At 44.9% G+C, this 27,519-nt stretch overlaps 4 protein-coding genes across 4 annotated transcripts; all 4 read right to left on the reverse strand.

The window, feature by feature from the left end:
• Positions 1–2,975: 2,975 nt before the first annotated feature.
• On the reverse strand, positions 2,976–4,073 carry JR316_0008570 (uncharacterized protein; the record flags this gene model as incomplete). The annotated part of the gene is made up of 1 exon (XM_047894283.1): positions 2,976–4,073. One exon carries the CDS (start codon positions 4,071–4,073, stop codon positions 2,976–2,978), a length of 1,098 nt encoding a protein of 365 aa, XP_047747598.1.
• A 7,547-nt stretch (positions 4,074–11,620) lies between these two features.
• Positions 11,621–13,594, reverse strand: JR316_0008571 (uncharacterized protein; the record flags this gene model as incomplete). Its single annotated transcript, XM_047894284.1, has 1 exon — positions 11,621–13,594. One exon carries the CDS (start codon positions 13,592–13,594, stop codon positions 11,621–11,623), a length of 1,974 nt encoding a protein of 657 aa, XP_047747599.1.
• Positions 13,595–13,995: 401 nt separating this feature from the next.
• On the reverse strand, positions 13,996–15,155 carry JR316_0008572 (uncharacterized protein; the record flags this gene model as incomplete). The annotated part of the gene is made up of 3 exons (XM_047894285.1): positions 13,996–14,200; positions 14,258–14,291; positions 14,342–15,155. The coding sequence occupies 3 exons, from the start codon at positions 15,153–15,155 to the stop codon at positions 13,996–13,998; spliced, it is 1,053 nt and encodes a 350-aa protein (XP_047747600.1).
• Positions 15,156–16,798: 1,643 nt separating this feature from the next.
• JR316_0008573 (uncharacterized protein) lies at positions 16,799–17,632 on the reverse strand (the record flags this gene model as incomplete). The annotated part of the gene is made up of 1 exon (XM_047894286.1): positions 16,799–17,632. The coding sequence occupies one exon, from the start codon at positions 17,630–17,632 to the stop codon at positions 16,799–16,801; it is 834 nt and encodes a 277-aa protein (XP_047747601.1).
• Between the last annotated feature and the right edge of the window lie 9,887 nt (positions 17,633–27,519).

Here is a 27,519-nt window from a genome sequence, read left to right on the forward strand (position 1 = left end):
AGAAAAGAGGTGAGTGTGCTGCTTGGAACTGTCCAACCCGCATACTCACCTTGCCGCTTCAGGTAGGCACAAAACAACTCTCAAGCGCGGCACATGCTCTGTCAAGAGGTGAGTACTATTCCTTTTTGTATCCAACGCGGTTGCTCACCTAGCTGTCCGCAGCGTCGCTCGTCGCCGGCTGGTTCAAAAACTCGGGTGGTTGGTGTACAGCTCAGAAGCGGGCACACATGTCTGCATGGAAGGTGTTGGAGACATCGTGCAGGAGGGAGGGTCAGCGTTGGGCAGTACGGCACAACGGCAAACTCACGTTCTTTACATGAAGAGCGCATAGGATGGGCTGAAGAGATGTGAAGAGGGCATACCATGATGGCTCGCTGGCAGCCGAAATGCAATGGACGCTCTCTCTGACAGCTGGTCTACAGCAACTCGCCGTCGGGCTGGATGGAGGGTCAGCCTTGGGCAGGACAATTACAATGGCAAACTCACGTTCTTTGCGTGCGTTTGCATGAAGAGCGCGTCGGATGGGCTGATGGAATATGGAGCGGGCATACCACGATGACGAGATGATTCGCTGGCAGCCGAAATGCGACGGGTCGGTTTACAACAACTCGCTGTCGGGCTGGATGGAGGGTCAGTGTTGGGCTGGACGTCACTACAGCACACTCACGTTCTTTGCGTGCGTTTGCATGGTCGCTGTGTGCTGTGGAACGTATCAGGTGGGTTGGAAGGATGCGGTTACTATCACGGCGGGATGATTTGCTGGCAGCAAGAGTGCGTCGGACGCGCCGTGTCGAGCTGCGGAGGTTGGTCGATGGGTGGTGGTTGTAGTGTCAAGACCACGAGGGCAGGAGGAGAGTAGAGGAGGAGAAAACCCAGGAGTGGGTTGATGTCAAACAAGTATTACCCACCTCGCTTTTATACCACCCGTCTCATGTAACCCGTTACGTGTTTTTTTCCGCAATGCCAAAAAAATAGAACTATCTTCTATTCGACCGAAGGACAACGCAAATATACTGAACGAAATGATGCCGACATGTGCTAGTATTGATGGGTTTTACAACTTCCGTTGTGTAAACGACATGTCGAGTTGAGGTCGCCGCTGTTCTCAGAACTGGAATCGAGATTGTGGAGTGGTTGGTATGTTGTGCTTTTGAATTTATCATTTTGCAAGTTTACTCAATGTTTACGTTCATTGTAAGACACATATTCTGTGAGTTTTAATGCATTTTGTAATACATTGTTTCCGAGTATCTTGCTCGATGGTATGCAAGGTATCAATTCTTTTCTACAAAACCTATAATACTCGTACTATGCAATCCGCAGATATCGCATTTCTGTACGTATCCTCCAGGTTATATTCAAGCCAAGGATCCATCTTGACATGATTCTGACGTTCTGAGCTAGCGGGTGACATTACTCGCACTTGAATATGTTCTGGAATCGTTATGTTTCGGTGAACAACGAGGACCCGGAATGGGTTGTTTCAAACGGTGAGTTTTGTAAATCCATTTGCTCTTTGCAAATACCTGGGATTTGAAACCTTGGATGGTAAATTTTGGAAGGTGCAGAGCGTGTGGTAGATAGAATGCGGTGAGTATCGAGGCTTTATTTACAAGCAATGTTGTTTCCGACACGTTCAAGGCCACCGGCGCTTAATATGTGTTGATTACAGATTTCAATGTACTTCGATTCCTGAAAGATTTGAAGGACTCGACTTTTCAGGAATTATTCATGAGGTCATTATACCCCTAATCAAAGTAGAACGCGGAGTAATGATGAATTAGGGCACGAGGAGAGCGTTTGCGCCATGGTTGACATACCATGCTACACTGGGGATACGTTGTAATAGAGGTGAAATGTTACCGTAAATCACCTCTTCAATATTCACATGGAGGTCATGGCACGTCTACATAACCAAAACGTTAGATAATAAATGTGGTACGTCAGAGTACTCACCTTGACATTGCTGTAAAGATATGGTTTCGGGAATACTCAAATCTAGCGACTCCTGAATCCCCAATGCACTAGTCCATTTCATTCAAAGCCAAAGAGTATGGACAGGCAAGACGAGATGTTTTGGTTTTGGTTTTTAGGGTTTAGGGTTTAGGGTTTAGGGTTTAGGGTTTAGGGTGGGAGCGAGCACCGAGCGAAGCGAGGTGCGAGCGACTAGTTTAAACTGTGAGTTTGAAATAGAAAGAAGGCCAGAGGGCTGTGGACTGTTGTCCACAACCAGCCCTTTCGTCTTTATAGACTCTTCAGTGGCTATTCTTAGAAGGAATGTTCTGGAACATCCGATGACAGCGCGTGAAGTGATGCTGCGCAGCTGTCATGTATCTTACCGACTATCACAAATCTGTCAATGTTTATTGTCAAGTTAGACAGATCTCTGATGAACAGAGTGTCACGGGTCGATGTGGCACATGGTAACCTGTCAAAAGTGGATCCAACACTTTTGTTCTTTGACATCGTGGGTTATTGACTGTGATGTGAATCACATGGATATAAAATACTCTGGTTACGTGGCTCCGAGTAACCGTGACATGGGAATATTCTCATGTCAAGAGTATAAATAGCTTACCTGGGTCCTTACCTAACAATCAATTGATTGATTGTTGTGAATCTTAATTGGACAGTTCATGATCCGGTCCATCAAAAATGTTTCCACGGTACTAAGGAACTTTTCCCGAGGTACTAAGTAACTTTTCCCATGTACTAAATTAGATCCGGCCCTTCACAATCACATGCCTTTCGGAAGTTCACACGCCTACCTTACTTCCTACTAAGGTTAGACTTAGTTAGCTTAGGGTTGGGGTTAGGTTAGGGCTTAGGGTTTAGGGTTTAGGGTTTAGGTTTAGGTTTAGCTATTTAATCCAATGTGTTGCTTGTAAGTAGATGTTTGTTACTTTATAGCAAGGAATACTTACGGTTAGGGTTTTTTTTCCTAATGCTTTACGCCTTACGCGCTAATATTCTTTTCATCGGTTGTAAGATTTGGATATTCTGCCGAATTCTGGATGTTCCCTCTCTTGTGAGATTGAACGTCTATGAAGTATTATCTCGTTATCGCTTTCGATACTTATCTGTTCAGCAGCTTCAACTAAAGCAGAGTGATAAGTTTCATTAACGTTTTGAGTTTCGGGAACAACACCACCTTTTTCAGCGATGTCTTCATCCAGTTTACGAAAGACTGTTTTCTTCCACACATTTGCAAGGTCGAAAAGATTAGTATTGCGTTTTTGCGATACTATCCAACGACTTCCGAGTAGTCCTATCTTCCTCAAATCCGGTACGAACTCAGTTTCTCCGTCCACGAGGATCTTTGTGAACAGCTCCGGGCGAACATCATCGAGGTCGTGAACGTAATTTGGATCTGGTTTGATAAGGGGTCTGGACGAGTCTGCACTATACAGACCTTTCTCGGCATGTTCATACCATGCCGACCAGTACTCGGTAACAGTTTTTCCAAGTTCAGCAGCTGAAAACCAATTCCATACCTGATCAAACCTGGTTTTAAGTACAAGAATGGATTCGTCGTGCTCTGCGACTCGTAAAGCGAATCGCTTTTCCCAACGTTCTTGTATATTCTTCTTACACCAAGACATGACTAGGTTTTCGTGATAACCGCGCATCAAATAGAGAGCGTTAAGGTCTCTAATTGCTCCAATGTAGATTTCCTTGGTACTACATAGCACGGCTAACCTGGATAACTCTCCAATGTAGACGCCACGTTTGACGTCCAAAGGATGATGTGATACCCATGGAACTCGTTCTCGGTTGTTTCCTGTCTTGACAAATGGCTTCCAATGAAGTTTTCCAGACTCCTTGAATATGAAAGCATCGAGAAATTGACATCCCGACGAGGAAACAGCCCATTCGATAACACAACCATCGAACTTTATTGTTTCTTTAATAAGATTAAGTGCAAGTGCTTCGGACTCGGCGTAAACAATTGCGAAACAATCGTCGATGTACCTTCCATAGAAGGCCACATTTGGGTGGTCTAAGATTTTTGACTTTATTTCAAAATGGGCTCCAAAGAGGTTAGCAAGGTCCGGGGAATCCGCGACGCCCATTGCGAGGCCATTTTTTTGTCTAAAATATCTAGACCCATGTTGTGTTATCAATTGCGTATTGCCAATCTCGATAGCACGTTTAAAGATGCCTAATTTAACCAAGTTATTCTCTAACGAATTTGGTTTAATATGGGCTAATGCAGTGTTTTCTTCCGAAGTGTTGAGTAACCATTCCTCGTACATACTACAAACGATTTCGATGCACAGGTCCAACGGGATATTGGGATAGAAAGCAACTACATCTCCAGTGACAAAATACCATTGTCTTTTGGAGTCTATACGCAATTGGCTTAATCTCGTAAAGAGATCCTTCGTTCCGTGTATGATTGAAGGAGTCGATTTAATAATCGGCTTAAGCTCTTTTGATACAAACTTGGCTGCAGGATTGAATACTACAGAGTGACACGGAATTATGGGCCTAAATCCAGTAGGTTTCTTATGGATTTTAGGTATACCATGAAATTGAGGATACTTGAACGATGATCCGTCTTCCGGTACATTCGATAGAAAGAATCGAGACAACCCAAGTTCAAATAGAAACAAATGTTCATCTTCGACAGTACGTGCGAGGGTTTGCATCTGTATCATTTAGGGTTTAGGGTTTAGGGTTTAGGGTTTAGGGTTTAGGGTTTAGGGGGGGAGCGAGCACCGAGCGAAGCGAGGTGCGAGCGACTTGTTTAAACTGTGAGTTAAATGGAAAGAAGGCCAGAGGGCTGTTGGGGGGTACCAACAACCAGCCCTTTCGTCTTTATAGACTCTTCAGTGGCTATTCTTAGAAGGAATGTTCTAGACATCCGATGACAGCGCGTGAAGTGATGCTGTGCAGCTGTCATGTATCTTACCGACTATCACAAATCTGTCAATGTTTATTGTCAAGTTAGACAGGTCTCTGATGAACAGAGTGTCACGGGTCAATGTGGCACATGGTAACCTGTCAAAAGTGGATCCAACACTTTTGTTCTTTGACATCGTGGGTTATTGACTGTGATGTGAATCACATGGATATAGATTACTCTGGTTACGTGGCTCCGAGTAACCGCGACATGGGAATATTCACATGTCAAGAGTATAAATAGCTTACCTGGGTCCTTACCTAACAATCAATTGATTGATTGTTGTGAATCTTAATTGGACAGTTCATGATCCGGTCCATCAAAAATGTTTCCACGGTACTAAGGAACTTTTCCCGAAGTACTAAGTAACTTTTCCCATGTACTAAATTAGATCCGGCCCTTCACAATCACATGCCGTTCGGAAGTTCACACGCCTACCTTACTTCCTACTAAGGTTAGACTTAGTTAGCTTAGGGTTGGGGTTAGGTTAGGGCTTAGGGTTTAGGGTTTAGGGTTTAGGTTTAGGTTTAGCTATTTAATCCAATGTGTTGCTTGTAAGTAGATGTTTGTTACTTTATAGCAATGAATACTTACGGTTAGGGTTTTTTTCTAATGCTTTACGCCTTAAGCGCTAGTATTCTTTTCATCGGTTGTAAGATTTGGATATTCTGCCGAATTCTGGATGTTCCCTCTCTTGTGAGATTGAACGTCTATGAAGTATTATCTCGTTATCGCTTTCGATACTTATCTGTTCAGCAGCTTCAACTAGAGCAGAATGATAAGTTTCATTAACGTTTTGAGTTTCGGGAACAACACCACCTTTTTCGGCAATGTCTTCATCCAGTTTACGAAAAACTGTTTTCTTCCACACATTTGCAAGGTCGAAAAGATTAGTATTGCGCTTTCGCGATACTATCCAACGACTTCCGAGTAGTCCTATCTTCCTCAAATCCGGTACGAACTCAGTTTCTCCGTCCACGAGGATCTGTGTGAACAGCTCCGGGCGAACATCATCGAGGTCGTGAACGTAATTTGGATCTGGTTTGATAAGGGGTCTGGACGAGTCTACACTATACAGACCTTTCTCGGCATGTTCATACCATGCCGACCAGTACTCGGTAACAGTTTTTCCAAGTTCAGCAGCTGAAAACCAATTCCATACCTGATCAAACCTGGTTTTAAGTACAAGAATGGATTCGTCGTGCTCTGCGATTCGTAAAGCGAATCGCTTTTCCCAACGTTCTTGTATATTCTTCTTACACCAAGACATGACTAGGTTTTCGGGATAACCGCGCATCAAATAGAGAGCGTTAAGGTCTCTAATTGCTCCAATGTAGATTTCCTTGGTACTACATAGCACGGCTAACCTGGATAACTCTCCAATGTAAACGCCACGTTTGACGTCTAAAGGATGATGTGATACCCATGGAACTCGTTCTCGGTTGTTTCCTGTCTTGACAAAAGGCTTCCAATGAAGTTTTCCAGACTCCTTGAATATGAAAGCATCGAGAAATTGACATCCCGACGAGGAAACAGCCCATTCGATAACACAACCATCGAACTTTATTGTTTCTTTAATTAAATTAAGTGCAAGTGCTTCGGACTCGGCGTAAACAATTGCAAAACAATCGTCGATGTACCTTCCATAGAAGGCCACATTAGGGTGGTCTAAGATTTTTGACTTTATTTCAAAATGGGCTCCAAAGAGGTTAGCAAGGTCCGGAGAATCCGCGACGCCCATTGCGAGGCCATTTTTTTGTCTAAAATATCTAGACCCATGTTGTGTTATCAATTGCGTATTGCCAATCTCGATAGCACGTTTAAAGATGCCCAATTTAACCAAGTTATTCTCTAACGAATTTGGATTAATATGGGCTAATGCAGTGTTTTCTTCCGAAGCATTGAGTAACCATTCCTCGTACATACTACAAACGATTTCGATGCACAAGTCCAACGGAATATTGGGATAGAAAGCAACTACATCCCCGGTGACAAAATACCATTGTCGTTTGGGGTCTATACGCAATTGGCTTAATCTCGTAAAGAGATCCTTCGTTCCGTGAATGATTGAAGGAGTCGATTTAATAATCGGCTTAAGCTCTTTTGATACAAACTTGGCTGCAGGATTAAATACTACAGAGTGACACGGAATTATGGGCCTAAATCCAGTAGGTTTCTTGTGGATTTTAGGTATACCATGAAATTGAGGATACTTGAACGATGATCCGTCTTCCGGTACATTCGATAGAAAGAATCGAGACAACCCAAGTTCAAATAGAAACAGATGTTCATCTTCGACGGTACGTGCAAGAGTTTGCATCTGGATCATTTTGCTCTTCATTACTTCTTGCGCAACTTCGAATTCTAACTCTTCATAGTTACGTTCATCTTCAAGAAGATTGAGCTCATTCCTTAATATCCAGTCGCGTTCAGACACCGCGAGGCCAAGATTCTTATCTGTCATCGTAATAACATAGTTGTTATCGATAAGAAACTTACGGATCTTGTCCCTTTTAGGAGAGAACGCGTGCTTTCGCATCTCCGTAAGGGCTTCTTCCGGGATACTTGCGATCGTGCGTTGCACGTACCGACGTCCCATCGAAAGGCCAAGTTCCATGTATTGCGGTAATACTGGAGGTTTCTCTTTCTTTTTTGAGCTTACTCCGTAATCTGGATCAAAAGGTTTGTTCATGCCTTCCTTAAACAAAAAATAGATACGCCATTTTATTCTTCGTTGAAAATCATTCCATGCTTGCATGATCAGACTTTGAGAAGGCAGAGTAAAAAACATATAATTGAGTCCGAGCGACAAATCATTTGCTATATCTACAGGGACCACCACACCAGGACTACAGTGTACACTACTACGATACTGGCCAGCCAACAAGAATGAGATCGGCGTATGTAAGTGTACAAAAGAAACTGCGTCTGTTTTAGTCATGGTGAGTATATCGTCAGGAATAGAGTTGGGGAAGGCGGGTCTTACCGACGTAAAAGGTACTACATTAGACCGCGCGTCTAGGCTCTTGCCTTTCCCTTTCCCTTTGGATCGTTCTTGACGGGAGCTCTCCCCTTCCCTTTCTTCTTGTTGTCGACCTTGTTGGAAGCCTTGGTTTGGGGCTTCTTCTGCGAAGGCGTCGACGAGGGTTTGAATTTCGAAGGGCCAGCTTTCTTGGCCTGAGGTTGAGGAGCCTTGGACGAATTCTGGCCAGACAAAGTCTGGGTAATTAGAATAGTAATTAGTATCCAGAATTATGGGTGAAGGGTTACGAGAACTTGCCTTCTTGCCCACAGATCCAAGGTTGAGCTTCTTGAGACGTGCATTCAAGCCCTTATCAATAAGGGATTGAATCGATGGACCTGGTTTGGTCGCATCGGCCATCTCGACATCGGCTGTTGCCGCAGTCGACCGCTTTTTCTCAATCTTGATTGCCAAAGCGCGGTGGCGCAAGTTGACAATCTGTTTGATATGAGAGAAGATGGCTGGCAAAATGGTTTGCAATGCGCTGCATTCAGCCTTCTTCTGCGGTGACACTACCCAATCTGTTATTCGACGAACTCCCTTGTTGTCTGTAGAGAAAACGGGGAGCTTATAGCTGGATTTGCGATCATCGTAAGTTGTCTTAACGATGAGGGCAGCAGCTTCATAACAGTTATTGAGTGCGCATTTATCATCCCAAAAGGCCAGTTCGTCCTTTTTCGCCTGAATGGCGCCGTCGTTGATTGCCTTTTGGAAGACATCACGAGCGGTGGAGAACGTAGAGGAAACTCGAAGAGCTTCCGCTGACCCGGCATCCGCGAATTCCTTCGTAAGTTGGAACTCGGGAGCCTTCACCCGAAGGCGATTGGGGGTGTTGCCTGCGCTAACGGCAAGTTCAAGGCGCTCGAGGCTAGCCTTGACTGTTTCCCTCTTATCGCACCACGATGCGAGGTTGAGGAGAAACTCCCTAAGGGCAGCACGATAGTCAAAAAAGACGCAGTCTACAATCTGGTCAATGGAGCGGCACTCAGCTATTTTCTTGATGACGACAGTGGCCAACTCGTCGATGAGGGCGTTGTGGCGGCCAGCTTCGTCGTTGACGCCAAAAACTGTGTTGTTGACGACAGCCTGGGTGAGTGCGTCCAGGGTGGGGGACATGGCACGAGAGAAGGCAGCAGAGTAAGTGGAAGACATGGTAGCTGTTGGGTAATAGCAAAGTCGTTGGGTTTAGGGGGGGAGCGAGCACCGAGCGAAGCGAGGTGCGAGCGACTTGTTTAAACTGTGAGTTAAATGGAAAGAAGGCCAGCGGCTCGTGATTTTTTACGGGCGTGGACCAGTGCAAGCAATGGGCGCTACCGTACAGGCAAACGATCACTACATACCGCTCATGACAAAAGAGCAGGCTATTGCCTATTAAGTCCTTTACCAAGGGACACTCTCATGCCATTGGACATGGCAGGCTAATACCCTTTAAGCCCTTTACCAAGGGGCGCCACATCAGCCATTACAGCCACAGGTTCATTTCCGGCGACGAACTATTTGTCCATCCTTGTGTTAACTCCCTTTACTAAGGGGAGGCCGGGTCACCCGCGTTTTAAGCGGTTCTGGACTTCGGGCCGTCCTCGTAAGCAGCGAGGCGCGGTTTAGATACCAGATGTGGGTTTCCCCACTCCCAAGACTATATCTTAAGATCCGAAGACCCCACTACCACCTAGTCGTTGAACGCTTCCGTCGGCGTGACCGTTACGGATTCGCTGCTGATTATCCATTCCAGCTTTCGCTGAATCTTGGGGATTGTTACCATACCCGGTCGCCACCGGTGCCTAGGCTGTTTCCAGCGGTCGGCGGTACCCACAAGCTTTAGGACGTCCCAGCAATTCGGTAGTGTCGCCGGCTGCAACCGACTTGCCAGGAGCGTATCCAGCAGAGCTGGTCCTGACAACCCCCAGTGTACTCTCACCTGATGTCCATACCCATTGAAGAACTGCGCGCCCTCGAATTACAAAGTCATCATAGCTGGATATCCCCGCAGCTAGACTAAAACGAGTTTGTATGACCTCCGTAACCCAACATAGAAGGCGTGAGCGAGTGAAAGAAAAAGGGCCCCGCTTGCCGTGAGGCAGCCAACATGTCGATGAAACGTCCCCGAGTCAAGGGCAAGATCAGTGACGAAAGGGCTCCCGGATGAGTTGGGAAGGCACAAGCGGCAGGAGTTTGGGAGAGGACGAGTACTTGAGGGCTGTTGGGGGGTACCAACAACCAGCCCTTTCGTCTTTATAGACTCTTCAGTGGCTATTCTTAGAAGGAATGTTCTAGACATCCGATGACAGCGCGTGAAGTGATGCTGTGCAGCTGTCATGTATCTTACCGACTATCACAAATCTGTCAATGTTTATTGTCAAGTTAGACAGGTCTCTGATGAACAGAGTGTCACGGGTCAATGTGGCACATGGTAACCTGTCAAAAGTGGATCCAACACTTTTGTTCTTTGACATCGTGGGTTATTGACTGTGATGTGAATCACATGGATATAGATTACTCTGGTTACGTGGCTCCGAGTAACCGCGACATGGGAATATTCACATGTCAAGAGTATAAATAGCTTACCTGGGTCCTTACCTAACAATCAATTGATTGATTGTTGTGAATCTTAATTGGACAGTTCATGATCCGGTCCATCAAAAATGTTTCCACGGTACTAAGGAACTTTTCCCGAAGTACTAAGTAACTTTTCCCATGTACTAAATTAGATCCGGCCCTTCACAATCACATGCCGTTCGGAAGTTCACACGCCTACCTTACTTCCTACTAAGGTTAGACTTAGTTAGCTTAGGGTTGGGGTTAGGTTAGGGCTTAGGGTTTAGGGTTTAGGGTTTAGGGTTTAGGGTTTAGGGGGGGAGCGAGCACCGAGCGAAGCGAGGTGCGAGCGACTAATTTAAACTGTGAGTTAAATGGAAAGTAGCCAGAGAGCTGTTGATTGTTATCAGCAGCCAGCCCTTTCGTCTTTATAGACTCTTCAGTGGCTATTCTTAGAAGGAATGTTCTGGAACATCCGATGACAGCGCGTGAAGTGATGCTGCGCAGCTGTCATGTATCTTACCGACTATCACAAATCTGTCAATGTTTATTGTCAAGTTAGATAGATCTCTGATGAACAGAGTGTCACGGGTCGATGTGGCACATGGTAACCTGTCAAAAGTGGATCCAACACTTTTGTTCTTTGACATCGTGGGTTATTGACTGTGATGTGAATCACATGGATATAAAATACTCTGGTTACGTGGCTCCGAGTAACCGTGACATGGGAATATTCTCATGTCAAGAGTATAAATAGCTTACCTGGGTCCTTACCTAACAATCAATTGATTGATTGTTGTGAATCTTAATTGGACAGTTCATGATCCGGTCCATCAAAAATGTTTCCACGGTACTAAGGAACTTTTCCCGAGGTACTAAGTAACTTTTCCCATGTACTAAATTAGATCCGGCCCTTCACAATCACATGCCTTTCGGAAGTTCACACGCCTACCTTACTTCCTACTAAGGTTAGACTTAGTTAGCTTAGGGTTGGGGTTAGGTTAGGGCTTAGGGTTTAGGGTTTAGGGTTTAGGTTTAGGTTTAGCTATTTAATCCAATGTGTTGCTTGTAAGTAGATGTTTGTTACTTTGTAGCAAGGAATACTTACGGTTAGGGTTTTTTTCTAATGCTTTACGCCTTACGCGCTAGTATTCTTTTCATCGGTTGTAAGATTTGGATATTCTGCCGAATTCTGGATGTTCCCTCTCTTGTGAGATTGAACGTCTATGAAGTATTATCTCGTTATCACTTTCGATACTTATCTGTTCAGCAGCTTCAACTAAAGCAGAATGATAAGTTTCATTAACGTTTTGAGTTTCGGGAACAACACCACCTTTTTCAGCGATGTCTTCATCCAGTTTACGAAAGACTGTTTTCTTCCACACATTTGCAAGGTCGAAAAGATTAGTATTGCGCTTTCGCGATACTATCCAACGACTTCCGAGTAGTCCTATCTTCCTCAAATCCGGTACGAACTCAGTTTCTCCGTCCACGAGGATCTGTGTGAACAGCTCCGGGCGAACATCATCGAGGTCGTGAACGTAATTTGGATCTGGTTTGATAAGGGGTCTGGACGAGTCTGCACTATACAGATCTTTCTCGGCATGTTCATACCATGCCGACCAGTACTCGGTAATAGTCTTTCCAAGTTCAGCAGCTGAAAACCAATTCCATACCTGATCAAACCTGGTTTTAAGTACAAGAATGGATTCGTCGTGCTCTGCGACTCGTAAAGCAAATCGCTTTTCCCAACGTTCTTGTATATTCTTCTTACACCAAGACATGACTAGGTTTTCGGGATAACCGCGCATCAAATAGAGAGCGTTAAGGTCTCTAATTGCTCCAATGTAGATTTCCTTGGTACTACATAGCACGGCTAACCTGGATAACTCTCCAATGTAGACGCCACGTTTGACGTCCAAAGGATGATGTGATACCCATGGAATTCGTTCTCGGTTGTTTCCTGTCTTGACAAATGGCTTCCAATGAAGTTTTCCAGACTCCTTGAATATGAAAGCATCGAGAAATTGACATCCCGACGAGGAAACAGCCCATTCGATAACACAACCATCGAACATTATTGTTTCTTTAATATGATTAAGTGCAAGTGCTTCGGACTCGGCGTAAACAATTGCGAAACAATCGTCGATGTACCTTCCATAGAAGGCCACGTTTGGGTGGTCTAAGATTTTTGACTTTATTTCAAAATGGGCTCCAAAGAGGTTAGCAAGGTCCGGAGAATCCGCGACGCCCATTGCGAGGCCATTTTTTTGTCTAAAATATCTAGACCCATGTTGTGTTATCAATTGCGTATTGCCAATCTCGATAGCACGTTTAAAGATGCCCAATTTAACCAAGTTATTCTCTAACGAATTTGGATTAATATGGGCTAATGCAGTGTTTTCTTCCGAAGCGTTGAGTAACCATTCCTCGTACATACTACAAACGATTTCGATGCACAAGTCCAACGGAATATTGGGATAGAAAGCAACTACATCTCCAGTGACAAAATACCATTGTCTTTTGGAGTCTATACGCAATTGGCTTAATCTCGTAAAGAGATCCTTCGTTCCGTGTATGATTGAAGGAGTCGATTTAATAATCGGCTTAAGCTCTTTTGATACAAACTTGGCTGCAGGATTAAATACTACAGAGTGACACGGAATTATGGGCCTAAATCCAGTAGGTTTCTTGTGGATTTTAGGTATACCATGAAATTGAGGATACTTGAACGATGATCCGTCTTCCGGTACATTCGATAGAAAGAATCGAGACAACCCAAGTTCAAATAGAAACAGATGTTCATCTTCGACAGTACGTGCGAGCGTTTGCATCTGTATCATTTTGCTCTTCATCACTTCTTGCGCAACTTCGAATTCTAACTCTTCGTAATTACGTTCATCTTCAAGAAGATTGAGCTCATTCCTTAATATCCAGTCGCGTTCAGACACCGCGAGGCCAAGATTCTTATCTGTCATCGTAATAACATAGTTGTTATCGATAAGAAACTTACGGATCTTGTCCCTTTTAGGAGAGAACGCGTGCTTTCGCATCTCCGTAAGGGCTTCTTCTGGGATACTTGCGATCGTGCGTTGCACGTACCGACGTCCCATCGAAAGGCCAAGTTCCATGTATTGCGGTAATACAGGAGGTTTTTCTTTTTTCTTAGAACTTACTCCATAATCTGGATCAAAAGGTTTATTCATGCCTTCTTTAAACAAAAAATAGATACGCCATCTTATTCTTCGTTGAAAATCATTCCATGCTTGCATGATCAGACTTTTAGAAGGCAGAGTGAAAAACATATAATTAAGTCCGAGAGAGAGATCGTTTGCTACATCAACAGGGACAGAAACACCAGGACTACAATGTACACTACTACGATACTGGCCAGCCAACAAGAATGATATTGGAGTATGTAAGTGTACGAAAGAAACTGCGTCTGTTTTAGTCATGGTGAGTATATCGTCAGGAATAGAGTTGGGGAAAGCGGGTCTCACCGACGTAAATGATGCTACAGTAGACCGCGCGTCTAGGCTCTTGCCTTTCCCTTTCCCTTTGGATCGTTGTTCTTGACGGGAGCTCTCCCCTTCCCTTTCTTCTTGTTGTCGACCTTGTTGGAAGCCTTGGTTTGAGGCTTGCGTTGCGAAGGCGTCGACGACGACTTGGGTTTCGAAGGGCCAGCTTTCCTGGCCCTGAGGTTGAGGAGCCTTGGACGAATTCTGGCCAGACAAAGTCTGGGTAATTAGAGTAATAATTAGTATCCAGAATTATGGGTGAAGGGTTACGAAAACTTGCCTTCTTGCCCACAGATCCAAGGTTGAGCTTCTTGAGACGTGCATTCAAGCCCTTATCAATAAGGGATTGAATCGACGGACCTGGTTTGGTCGCGTCGGCCATCTCGACATCGGCTGTTGCCGCAGTCATCCGCTTTTTCTCAATCTTAATTGCCAAGGCGCGGTGGCGCATGTTGACAATCTGTTTGATATGAGAAAAGATCGCCGGCAGTATAGTTTGCAGCGCACTGCATTCGGCTTTCTTTTGCGGAGACACTACCCACTCTGCTATACGTCGAACTCCCTTGTTGTCTGTAGAGAAAACAGGGAGCTTGTAGCTGGATTTGCGATCATCGTAAGTTGCCTTAACGATGAGGGCAGCAGCTTCGTAGCAAGAGTTGAGCGCGCATTTATCATCCCAAAAAGCCAGCTCGTCCTTTTTCGCCTGAACGGCGCCGTCGTTAATTGCCTTTTGGAAGGCGTCACGAGCGGTAGAGAACGTAGTGGAGACTCGAAGAGCCTCCGCTGACCCGGCATCCGCGAATTCCTTCGTAAGTTGGAACTCGGGTGCCTTCACCTTAAGGCGATTGGGTGTGTTGCCTGCGCTAACGGCAGATTCAAGGCGCTCGAGGCTAGCCTTGACTGTTTCCCTCTTATCGCACCACGATGCGAGGTTGAGGAGAAACTCCCTAAGGGCAGCACGATAGTCAAAAAAGACGCAGTCTATGACTTGGTCAACGGAGCGGCACTCAGCTATTTTTTTGATGACCACAGTGGCCAGCTCGTCGATCAGAGCGTTATGGCGGCCTGCTTCATCGTTGACGCCGAAGACGGTGTTGTTGACGACGGCCTGGGTGAGTGCGTCCAGGGTGGGGGACATGGCACGAGAGAAAGCAGCAGAGTATTGGGATGACATAGTGGCTGATGGATAATAGCAAAGTCGTTGGGTTTAGGGGGGGAGCGAGCACCGAGCGAAGCGAGGTGCGAGCGACTAATTTAAACTGTGAGTTAAATGGAAAGTAGCCAGAGAGCTGTTGATTGTTATCAGCAGCCAGCCCTTTCGTCTTTATAGACTCTTCAGTGGCTATTCTTAGAAGGAATGTTCTGGAACATCCGATGACAGCGCGTGAAGTGATGCTGCGCAGCTGTCATGTATCTTACCGACTATCACAAATCTGTCAATGTTTATTGTCAAGTTAGATAGATCTCTGATGAACAGAGTGTCACGGGTCGATGTGGCACATGGTAACCTGTCAAAAGTGGATCCAACACTTTTGTTCTTTGACATCGTGGGTTATTGACTGTGATGTGAATCACATGGATATAAAATACTCTGGTTACGTGGCTCCGAGTAACCGTGACATGGGAATATTCTCATGTCAAGAGTATAAATAGCTTACCTGGGTCCTTACCTAACAATCAATTGATTGATTGTTGTGAATCTTAATTGGACAGTTCATGATCCGGTCCATCAAAAATGTTTCCACGGTACTAAGGAACTTTTCCCGAGGTACTAAGTAACTTTTCCCATGTACTAAATTAGATCCGGCCCTTCACAATCACATGCCTTTCGGAAGTTCACACGCCTACCTTACTTCCTACTAAGGTTAGACTTAGTTAGCTTAGGGTTGGGGTTAGGTTAGGGTTTAGGGTTTAGGGTTTAGGGTTTAGGGTTTAGGGTTTAGGGTTTAGGGTTTAGGGTTTAGGGTTTAGGGTGGGAGCGAGCACCGAGCGAAGCGAGGTGCGAGCGACTAGTTTAAACTGTGAGTTTGAAATAGAAAGAAGGCCAGAGGGCTGTTGGGGGATCCCAACAACCAGCCCTTTCGTCTTTATAGACTCTTCAGTGGCTATTCTTGGAAGGAATGTTCTAGACATCCGATGACAGCGCGTGAAGTGATGCTGCGCAGCTGTCATGTATCTTACCGACTATCACAAATCTGTCAATGTTTATTGTCAAGTTAGACAGGTCTCTGATGAACAGAGTGTCACGGGTCGATGTGGCACATGGTAACCTGTCAAAAGTGGATCCAACACTTTTGTTCTTTGACATCGTGGGTTATTGACTGTGATGTGAATCACATGGATATAGATTACTCTGGTTACTTGGCTCCGAGTAACCGCGACATGGGAATATTCACATGTCTAGAATATAAATAGCTTACCTGGGTCCTTACCTAACAATCAAACAATAGAATGATTGATTGTTGTGAATCTTAATTGGACAGTTCATGATCCGGTCCATCAAAAATGTTTCCACGGTACTAAGGAACTTTTCCCGAAGTACTAAGTAACTTTTCCCATGTACTAAATTAGATCCGGCCCTTCACAATCACATGCCGTTCGGAAGTTCACACGCCTACCTTACTTCCTACTAAGGTTAGACTTAGTTAGCTTAGGGTTGGGGTTAGGTTAGGGTTTAGGGTTTAGGGTTTAGGGTTTAGGTTTAGCTATTTAATCCAAAGTGTTGCTTGTAAGTAGATGTTTGTTACTTTATAGCAAGGAATACTTACGGTTAGGGTTTTTTTCTAATGCTTTACGCCTTACGCGCTAGTATTCTTTTCATCGGTTGTAAGATTTGGATATTCTGCCGAATTCTGGATGTTCCCTCTCTTGTGAGATTGAACGTCTATGAAGTATTATCTCGTTATCACTTTCGATACTTATCTGTTCAGCAGCTTCAACTAGAGCAGAATGATAAGTTTCATTAACGTTTTGAGTTTCGGGAACAACACCACCTTTTTCAGCGATGTTTTCATCCAGTTTACGAAAGACTGTTTTCTTCCACACATTTGCAAGGTCGAAAAGATTAGTATTGCGCTTTCGCGATACTATCCAACGACTTCCGAGTAGTCCTATCTTCCTCAAATCCGGTACGAACTCAGTTTCTCCGTCCACGAGGATCTGTGTGAACAGCTCCGGGCGAACATCATCGAGGTCGTGAACGTAATTTGGATCTGGTTTGATAAGGGGTCTGGACGAGTCTGCACTATACAGACCTTTCTCGGCATGTTCATACCATGCCGACCAGTACTCGGTACCAGTCTTTCCAAGTTCAGCAGCTGAAAACCAATTCCATACCTGATCAAATCTGGTTTTAAGTACAAGAATGGATTCGTCGTGCTCTGCGACTCGTAAAGCGAATCGCTTTTCCCAACGTTCTTGTATATTCTTCTTAAACCAAGACATGACTAGGTTTTCGGGATAACCGCGCATCAAATAGGGTTTAGGGTTTAGGGGGGGAGCGAGCACCGAGCGAAGCGAGGTGCGAGCGACTAGTTTAAACTGGGAGTTAAATGGAAAGTAGCCAGAGGGCTGTTGGGGGATCCCAACAACCAGCCCTTTCGTCTTTATAGACTCTTCAGTGGCTATTCTTAGAAGGAATGTTCTAGACATCCGATGACAGCGCGTGAAGTGATGCTGCGCAGCTGTCATGTATCTTACCGACTATCACAAATCTGTCAATGTTTATTGTCAAGTTAGACAGGTCTCTGATGAACAGAGTGTCACGGGTCGATGTGGCACATGGTAACCTGTCAAAAGTGGATCCAACACTTTTGTTCTTTGACATCGTGGGTTATTGACTGTGATGTGAATCACATGGATATAGATTACTCTGGTTACGTGGCTCCGAGTAACCGCGACATGGGAATATTCACATGTCTAGAGTATAAATAACTTACCTGGGTCCTTACCTAACAATCAAACAATAGAATGATTGATTGTTGTGAATCTTAATTGGACAGTTCATGATCCGGTCCATCAAAAATGTTTCCACGGTACTAAGGAACTTTTCCCGAAGTACTAAGTAACTTTTCCCATGTACTAAATTAGATCCGGCCCTTCACAATCACATGCCGTTCGGAAGTTCACACGCCTACCTTACTTCCTACTAAGGTTAGACTTAGTTAGCTTAGGGTTGGGGTTAGGTTAGGGTTTAGGGTTTAGGGTTTAGGGTTTAGGTTTAGGTTTAGCTATTCAATCCAATGTGTTGCTTGTAAGTAGATGTTTGTTACTTTATAGCAAGGAATACTTACGGTTAGGGTTTTTTTCTAATGCTTTACGCCTTAAGCGCTAGTATTCTTTTCATCGGTTGTAAGATTTGGATATTCTGCCAAATTCTGGATGTTCCCTCTCTTGTGAGATTGAACGTCTATGAAGTATTATCTCGTTATCACTTTCGATACTTATCTGCTCAGCAGCTTCAACTAAAGCAGAATGATAAGTTTCATTAACGTTTTGAGTTTCGGGAACAACACCACCTTTTTCAGCGATGTCTTCATCCAGTTTACGAAAGACTGTTTTCTTCCACACATTTGCAAGGTCGAAAAGATTAGTATTGCGTTTTCGCGATACTATCCAACGACTTCCGAGTAGTCCTATCTTCCTCAAATCCGGTACGAACTCAGTTTCTCCGTCCACGAGGATCTGTGTGAACAGCTCCGGGCGAACATCATCGAGGTCGTGAACGTAATTTGGATCTGGTTTGATAAGGGGTCTGGACGAGTCTGCACTATACAAACCTTTCTCGGCATGTTCATACCATGCCGACCAGTACTCGGTAACAGTTTTTCCAAGTTCAGCAGCTGAAAACCAATTCCATACCTGATCAAATCTGGTTTTAAGTACAAGAATGGATTCGTCGTGCTCTGCGACTCGTAAAGCGAATCGCTTTTCCCAACGTTCTTGTATATTCTTCTTACACCAAGATATGACTAGGTTTTCGGGATAACCGCGCATCAAATAGAGAGCGTTAAGGTCTCTAATTGCTCCGATGTAGATTTCCTTGGTACTACATAGCACGGCTAACCTGGATAACTCTCCAATGTAGACGCCACGTTTGACGTCCAAAGGATGATGTGATACCCATGGAACTCGTTCTCGGTTGTTTCCTGTCTTGACAAAAGGCTTCCAATGAAGTTTTCCAGACTCCTTGAATATGAAAGCATCGAGAAATTGACATCCCGACGAGGAAACAGCCCATTCGATAACACAACCATCGAACTTTATTGTTTCTTTAATAAGATTAAGTGCAAGTGCTTCGGACTCGGCGTAAACAATTGCGAAACAATCGTCGATGTACCTTCCATAGAAGGCCACGTTTGGGTGGTCTAAGATTTTTGACTTTATTTCAAAATGGGCTCCAAAGAGGTTAGCAAGGTCCGGAGAATCCGCGACGCCCATTGCGAGGCCATTTTTTTGTCTAAAATATCTAGACCCATGTTGTGTTATCAATTGCGTATTGCCAATCTCGATAGCACGTTTAAAGATGCCCAATTTAACCAAGTTATTCTCTAACGAATTTGGATTAATATGGGCTAATGCAGTGTTTTCTTCCGAAGCGTTGAGTAACCATTCCTCGTACATACTACAAACGATTTCGATGCACAAGTCCAACGGAATATTGGGATAGAAAGCAACTACATCTCCAGTGACAAAATACCATTGTCTTTTGGAGTCTATACGCAATTGGCTTAATCTCGTAAAGAGATCCTTCGTTCCGTGTATGATTGAAGGAGTCGATTTAATAATCGGCTTAAGCTCTTTTGATACAAACTTGGCTGCAGGATTAAATACTACAGAGTGACACGGAATTATGGGCCTAAATCCAGTAGGTTTCTTGTGGATTTTAGGTATACCATGAAATTGAGGATACTTGAACGATGATCCGTCTTCCGGTACATTCGATAGAAAGAATCGAGACAACCCAAGTTCAAATAGAAACAGATGTTCATCTTCGACAGTACGTGCGAGCGTTTGCATCTGAATCATTTTGCTCTTCATAACTTCTTGCGCAACTTCGAATTCTAACTCTTCGTAATTACGTTCATCTTCAAGAAGATTGAGCTCATTCCTTAATATCCAGTCGCGTTCAGACACCGCGAGGCCAAGATTCTTATCTGTCATCGTAATAACATAGTTGTTATCGATAAGAAACTTACGGATCTTGTCCCTTTTAGGAGAGAACGCGTGCTTTCGCATCTCCGTAAGGGCTTCTTCCGGGATACTTGCGATCGTGCGTTGCACGTACCGACGTCCCATCGAAAGGCCAAGTTCCATATATTGCGGTAATACAGGAGGTTTCTCTTTCTTTTTTGAGCTTACTCCATAATCTGGATCAAAAGGTTTATTCATGCCTTCCTTAAACAAAAAATAGATACGCCATCTTATTCTTCGTTGGAAATCATTCCATGCTTGCATGATCAGACTTTTAGAAGGCAGAGTGAAAAACATATAATTAAGTCCGAGAGAGAGATCGTTTGCTACATCAACAGGGACAGAAACACCAGGACTACAATGTACACTACTACGATACTGGCCAGCCAACAAGAATGATATTGGAGTATGTAAGTGTACGAAAGAAACTGCGTCTGTTTTAGTCATGGTGAGTATATCGTCAGGAATAGAGTTGGGGAAGGCGGGTCTCACCGACGTAAAAGGTACTACATTAGACCGCGCATCTAGGCTCTTGCCTTTCCCTTTCCCTTTGGATCGTTCTTGACGGGAGCTCTCCCCTTCCCTTTCTTCTTGTTGTCGACCTTGTTGGAAGCCTTGGTTTGAGGCTTGCGTTGCGAAGGCGTCGACGACGACTTGGGTTTCGAAGGGCCAGCTTTCTTGGCCTGAGGTTGAGGAGCCTTGGACGAATTCTGGCCAGACAAAGTCTGGGTAATTAGAGTAGTAATTAGTATCCAGAATTATGGGTGAAGGGTTACGAAAACTTGCCTTCTTGCCCACAGATCCAAGGTTGAGCTTCTTGAGACGTGCATTCAAGCCCTTATCAATAAGGGATTGAATCGACGGACCTGGTTTGGTCGCGTCGGCCATCTCGACATCGGCTGTTGCCGCAGTCGTCCGCTTTTTCTCAATCTTAATTGCCAAAGCGCGGTGGCGCATGTTGACAATTTGTTTGATGTGAGAAAAGATCGCCGGCAGTATGGTTTGCAGCGCACTGCATTCGGCTTTCTTTTGCGGAGACACTACCCACTCTGCTATACGTCGAACTCCCTTGTTATCTGTAGAGAAAACAGGGAGCTTGTAGCTGGATTTGCGATCATCGTAAGTTGCCTTAACGATGAGGGCAGCAGCTTCGTAGCAAGAGTTGAGTGCGCATTTATCATCCCAAAAAGTCAGCTCGTCCTTTTTCGCCTGAATGGCGCCGTCGTTAATTGCCTTTTGGAAGGCGTCACGAGCGGTAGAGAACGTAGTGGAGACTCGAAGAGCCTCCGCTGACCCGGCATCCGCGAATTCCTTCGTAAGTTGGAACTCGGGTGCCTTCACCTTAAGGCGATTGGGCGTGTTGCCTGCGCTAACGGCAGATTCAAGGCGCTCGAGGCTAGCCTTGACTGTTTCCCTCTTATCGCACCACGATGCGAGGTTGAGGAGAAACTCCCTAAGGGCAGCACGATAGTCAAAAAAGACGCAGTCTATGACTTGGTCAACGGAGCGGCACTCAGCTATTTTTTTGATGACCACAGTGGCCAGCTCGTCGATCAGAGCGTTATGGCGGCCTGCTTCATCGTTGACGCCGAAAACGGTGTTGTTGACGACGGCCTGGGTGAGTGCGTCCAGGGTGGGGGACATGGCACGAGAGAAAGCAGCAGAGTATTGAGATGACATAGTGGCTGATGGATAATAGCAAAGTCGTTGGGTTTAGGGGGGGAGCGAGCACCGAGCGAAGCGAGGTGCGAGCGACTAGTTTAAACTGGGAGTTAAATGGAAAGTAGCCAGAGGGCTGTTGGGGGATCCCAACAACCAGCCCTTTCGTCTTTATAGACTCTTCAGTGGCTATTCTTAGAAGGAATGTTCTAGACATCCGATGACAGCGCGTGAAGTGATTAGGTTTTAGGGTTTTAGGGTTTAGGGTTTAGGGTTTAGGGTTTAGGGTTTAGGGTTTAGGGTTTAGGGTTTAGGGTTTAGGGTTTAGGGTGGGAGCGAGCACCGAGCGAAGCGAGGTGCGAGCGACTAGTTTAAACTGGGAGTTAAATGGAAAGTAGCCAGAGGGCTGTTGGGGGATCCCAACAACCAGCCCTTTCGTCTTTATAGACTCTTCAGTGGCTATTCTTAGAAGGAATGTTCTAGACATCCGATGACAGCGCGTGAAGTGATGCTGCGCAGCTGTCATGTATCTTACCGACTATCACAAATCTGTCAATGTTTATTGTCAAGTTAGACAGGTCTCTGATGAACAGAGTGTCACGGGTCGATGTGGCACATGGTAACCTGTCAAAAGTGGATCCAACACTTTTGTTCTTTGACATCGTGGGTTATTGACTGTGATGTGAATCACATGGATATAGATTACTCTGGTTACGTGGCTCCGAGTAACCGCGACATGGGAATATTCACATGTCTAGAGTATAAATAACTTACCTGGGTCCTTACCTAACAATCAAACAATAGAATGATTGATTGTTGTGAATCTTAATTGGACAGTTCATGATCCGGTCCATCAAAAATGTTTCCACGGTACTAAGGAACTTTTCCCGAAGTACTAAGTAACTTTTCCCATGTACTAAATTAGATCCGGCCCTTCACAATCACATGCCGTTCGGAAGTTCACACGCCTACCTTACTTCCTACTAAGGTTAGACTTAGTTAGCTTAGGGTTGGGGTTAGGTTAGGGTTTAGGGTTTAGGGTTTAGGGTTTAGGTTTAGGTTTAGCTATTCAATCCAATGTGTTGCTTGTAAGTAGATGTTTGTTACTTTATAGCAAGGAATACTTACGGTTAGGGTTTTTTTCTAATGCTTTACGCCTTAAGCGCTAGTATTCTTTTCATCGGTTGTAAGATTTGGATATTCTGCCAAATTCTGGATGTTCCCTCTCTTGTGAGATTGAACGTCTATGAAGTATTATCTCGTTATCACTTTCGATACTTATCTGCTCAGCAGCTTCAACTAAAGCAGAATGATAAGTTTCATTAACGTTTTGAGTTTCGGGAACAACACCACCTTTTTCAGCGATGTCTTCATCCAGTTTACGAAAGACTGTTTTCTTCCACACATTTGCAAGGTCGAAAAGATTAGTATTGCGTTTTCGCGATACTATCCAACGACTTCCGAGTAGTCCTATCTTCCTCAAATCCGGTACGAACTCAGTTTCTCCGTCCACGAGGATCTGTGTGAACAGCTCCGGGCGAACATCATCGAGGTCGTGAACGTAATTTGGATCTGGTTTGATAAGGGGTCTGGACGAGTCTGCACTATACAAACCTTTCTCGGCATGTTCATACCATGCCGACCAGTACTCGGTAACAGTTTTTCCAAGTTCAGCAGCTGAAAACCAATTCCATACCTGATCAAATCTGGTTTTAAGTACAAGAATGGATTCGTCGTGCTCTGCGACTCGTAAAGCGAATCGCTTTTCCCAACGTTCTTGTATATTCTTCTTACACCAAGATATGACTAGGTTTTCGGGATAACCGCGCATCAAATAGAGAGCGTTAAGGTCTCTAATTGCTCCGATGTAGATTTCCTTGGTACTACATAGCACGGCTAACCTGGATAACTCTCCAATGTAGACGCCACGTTTGACGTCCAAAGGATGATGTGATACCCATGGAACTCGTTCTCGGTTGTTTCCTGTCTTGACAAAAGGCTTCCAATGAAGTTTTCCAGACTCCTTGAATATGAAAGCATCGAGAAATTGACATCCCGACGAGGAAACAGCCCATTCGATAACACAACCATCGAACTTTATTGTTTCTTTAATAAGATTAAGTGCAAGTGCTTCGGACTCGGCGTAAACAATTGCGAAACAATCGTCGATGTACCTTCCATAGAAGGCCACGTTTGGGTGGTCTAAGATTTTTGACTTTATTTCAAAATGGGCTCCAAAGAGGTTAGCAAGGTCCGGAGAATCCGCGACGCCCATTGCGAGGCCATTTTTTTGTCTAAAATATCTAGACCCATGTTGTGTTATCAATTGCGTATTGCCAATCTCGATAGCACGTTTAAAGATGCCCAATTTAACCAAGTTATTCTCTAACGAATTTGGATTAATATGGGCTAATGCAGTGTTTTCTTCCGAAGCGTTGAGTAACCATTCCTCGTACATACTACAAACGATTTCGATGCACAAGTCCAACGGAATATTGGGATAGAAAGCAACTACATCTCCAGTGACAAAATACCATTGTCTTTTGGAGTCTATACGCAATTGGCTTAATCTCGTAAAGAGATCCTTCGTTCCGTGTATGATTGAAGGAGTCGATTTAATAATCGGCTTAAGCTCTTTTGATACAAACTTGGCTGCAGGATTAAATACTACAGAGTGACACGGAATTATGGGCCTAAATCCAGTAGGTTTCTTGTGGATTTTAGGTATACCATGAAATTGAGGATACTTGAACGATGATCCGTCTTCCGGTACATTCGATAGAAAGAATCGAGACAACCCAAGTTCAAATAGAAACAGATGTTCATCTTCGACAGTACGTGCGAGCGTTTGCATCTGAATCATTTTGCTCTTCATAACTTCTTGCGCAACTTCGAATTCTAACTCTTCGTAATTACGTTCATCTTCAAGAAGATTGAGCTCATTCCTTAATATCCAGTCGCGTTCAGACACCGCGAGGCCAAGATTCTTATCTGTCATCGTAATAACATAGTTGTTATCGATAAGAAACTTACGGATCTTGTCCCTTTTAGGAGAGAACGCGTGCTTTCGCATCTCCGTAAGGGCTTCTTCCGGGATACTTGCGATCGTGCGTTGCACGTACCGACGTCCCATCGAAAGGCCAAGTTCCATATATTGCGGTAATACAGGAGGTTTCTCTTTCTTTTTTGAGCTTACTCCATAATCTGGATCAAAAGGTTTATTCATGCCTTCCTTAAACAAAAAATAGATACGCCATCTTATTCTTCGTTGGAAATCATTCCATGCTTGCATGATCAGACTTTTAGAAGGCAGAGTGAAAAACATATAATTAAGTCCGAGAGAGAGATCGTTTGCTACATCAACAGGGACAGAAACACCAGGACTACAATGTACACTACTACGATACTGGCCAGCCAACAAGAATGATATTGGAGTATGTAAGTGTACGAAAGAAACTGCGTCTGTTTTAGTCATGGTGAGTATATCGTCAGGAATAGAGTTGGGGAAGGCGGGTCTCACCGACGTAAAAGGTACTACATTAGACCGCGCATCTAGGCTCTTGCCTTTCCCTTTCCCTTTGGATCGTTCTTGACGGGAGCTCTCCCCTTCCCTTTCTTCTTGTTGTCGACCTTGTTGGAAGCCTTGGTTTGAGGCTTGCGTTGCGAAGGCGTCGACGACGACTTGGGTTTCGAAGGGCCAGCTTTCTTGGCCTGAGGTTGAGGAGCCTTGGATGAATTCTGGCCAGACAAAGTCTGGGTAATTAGAGTAGTAATTAGTATCCAGAATTATGGGTGAAGGGTTACGAAAACTTGCCTTCTTGCCCACAGATCCAAGGTTGAGCTTCTTGAGACGTGCATTCAAGCCCTTATCAATAAGGGATTGAATCGACGGACCTGGTTTGGTCGCGTCGGCCATCTCGACATCGGCTGTTGCCGCAGTCGTCCGCTTTTTCTCAATCTTAATTGCCAAAGCGCGGTGGCGCATGTTGACAATTTGTTTGATGTGAGAAAAGATCGCCGGCAGTATGGTTTGCAGCGCACTGCATTCGGCTTTCTTTTGCGGAGACACTACCCACTCTGCTATACGTCGAACTCCCTTGTTATCTGTAGAGAAAACAGGGAGCTTGTAGCTGGATTTGCGATCATCGTAAGTTGCCTTAACGATGAGGGCAGCAGCTTCGTAGCAAGAGTTGAGTGCGCATTTATCATCCCAAAAAGTCAGCTCGTCCTTTTTCGCCTGAATGGCGCCGTCGTTAATTGCCTTTTGGAAGGCGTCACGAGCGGTAGAGAACGTAGTGGAGACTCGAAGAGCCTCCGCTGACCCGGCATTCGCGAATTCCTTCGTAAGTTGGAACTCGGGTGCCTTCACCTTAAGGCGATTGGGCGTGTTGCCTGCGCTAACGGCAGATTCAAGGCGCTCGAGGCTAGCCTTGACTGTTTCCCTCTTATCGCACCACGATGCGAGGTTGAGGAGAAACTCCCTAAGGGCAGCACGATAGTCAAAAAAGACGCAGTCTATGACTTGGTCAACGGAGCGGCACTCAGCTATTTTTTTGATGACCACAGTGGCCAGCTCGTCGATCAGAGCGTTATGGCGGCCTGCTTCATCGTTGACGCCGAAAACGGTGTTGTTGACGACGGCCTGGGTGAGTGCGTCCAGGGTGGGGGACATGGCACGAGAGAAAGCAGCAGAGTATTGAGATGACATAGTGGCTGATGGATAATAGCAAAGTCGTTGGGTTTAGGGGGGGAGCGAGCACCGAGCGAAGCGAGGTGCGAGCGACTAGTTTAAACTGGGAGTTAAATGGAAAGTAGCCAGAGGGCTGTTGGGGGATCCCAACAACCAGCCCTTTCGTCTTTATAGACTCTTCAGTGGCTATTCTTAGAAGGAATGTTCTAGACATCCGATGACAGCGCGTGAAGTGATGCTGCGCAGCTGTCATGTATCTTACCGACTATCACAAATCTGTCAATGTTTATTGTCAAGTTAGACAGGTCTCTGATGAACAGAGTGTCACGGGTCGATGTGGCACATGGTAACCTGTCAAAAGTGGATCCAACACTTTTGTTCTTTGACATCGTGGGTTATTGACTGTGATGTGAATCACATGGATATAGATTACTCTGGTTACGTGGCTCCGAGTAACCGCGACATGGGAATATTCACATGTCTAGAGTATAAATAACTTACCTGGGTCCTTACCTAACAATCAAACAATAGAATGATTGATTGTTGTGAATCTTAATTGGACAGTTCATGATCCGGTCCATCAAAAATGTTTCCACGGTACTAAGGAACTTTTCCCGAAGTACTAAGTAACTTTTCCCATGTACTAAATTAGATCCGGCCCTTCACAATCACATGCCGTTCGGAAGTTCACACGCCTACCTTACTTCCTACTAAGGTTAGACTTAGTTAGCTTAGGGTTGGGGTTAGGTTAGGGTTTAGGGTTTAGGGTTTAGGGTTTAGGGTTTAGGGTTTAGGGTTTAGGGGGGGAGCGAGCACCGAGCGAAGCGAGGTGCGAGCGACTAGTTTAAACTGGGAGTTAAATGGAAAGTAGCCAGAGGGCTGTTGGGGGATCCCAACAACCAGCCCTTTCGTCTTTATAGACTCTTCAGTGGCTATTCTTAGAAGGAATGTTCTAGACATCCGATGACAGCGCGTGAAGTGATGCTGCGCAGCTGTC

The sequence above is a fragment of the Psilocybe cubensis genome, chromosome 7, assembly GCF_017499595.1.
Source record: "Psilocybe cubensis strain MGC-MH-2018 chromosome 7, whole genome shotgun sequence".
Taxonomy (NCBI): domain Eukaryota; kingdom Fungi; phylum Basidiomycota; class Agaricomycetes; order Agaricales; family Agrocybaceae; genus Psilocybe; species Psilocybe cubensis.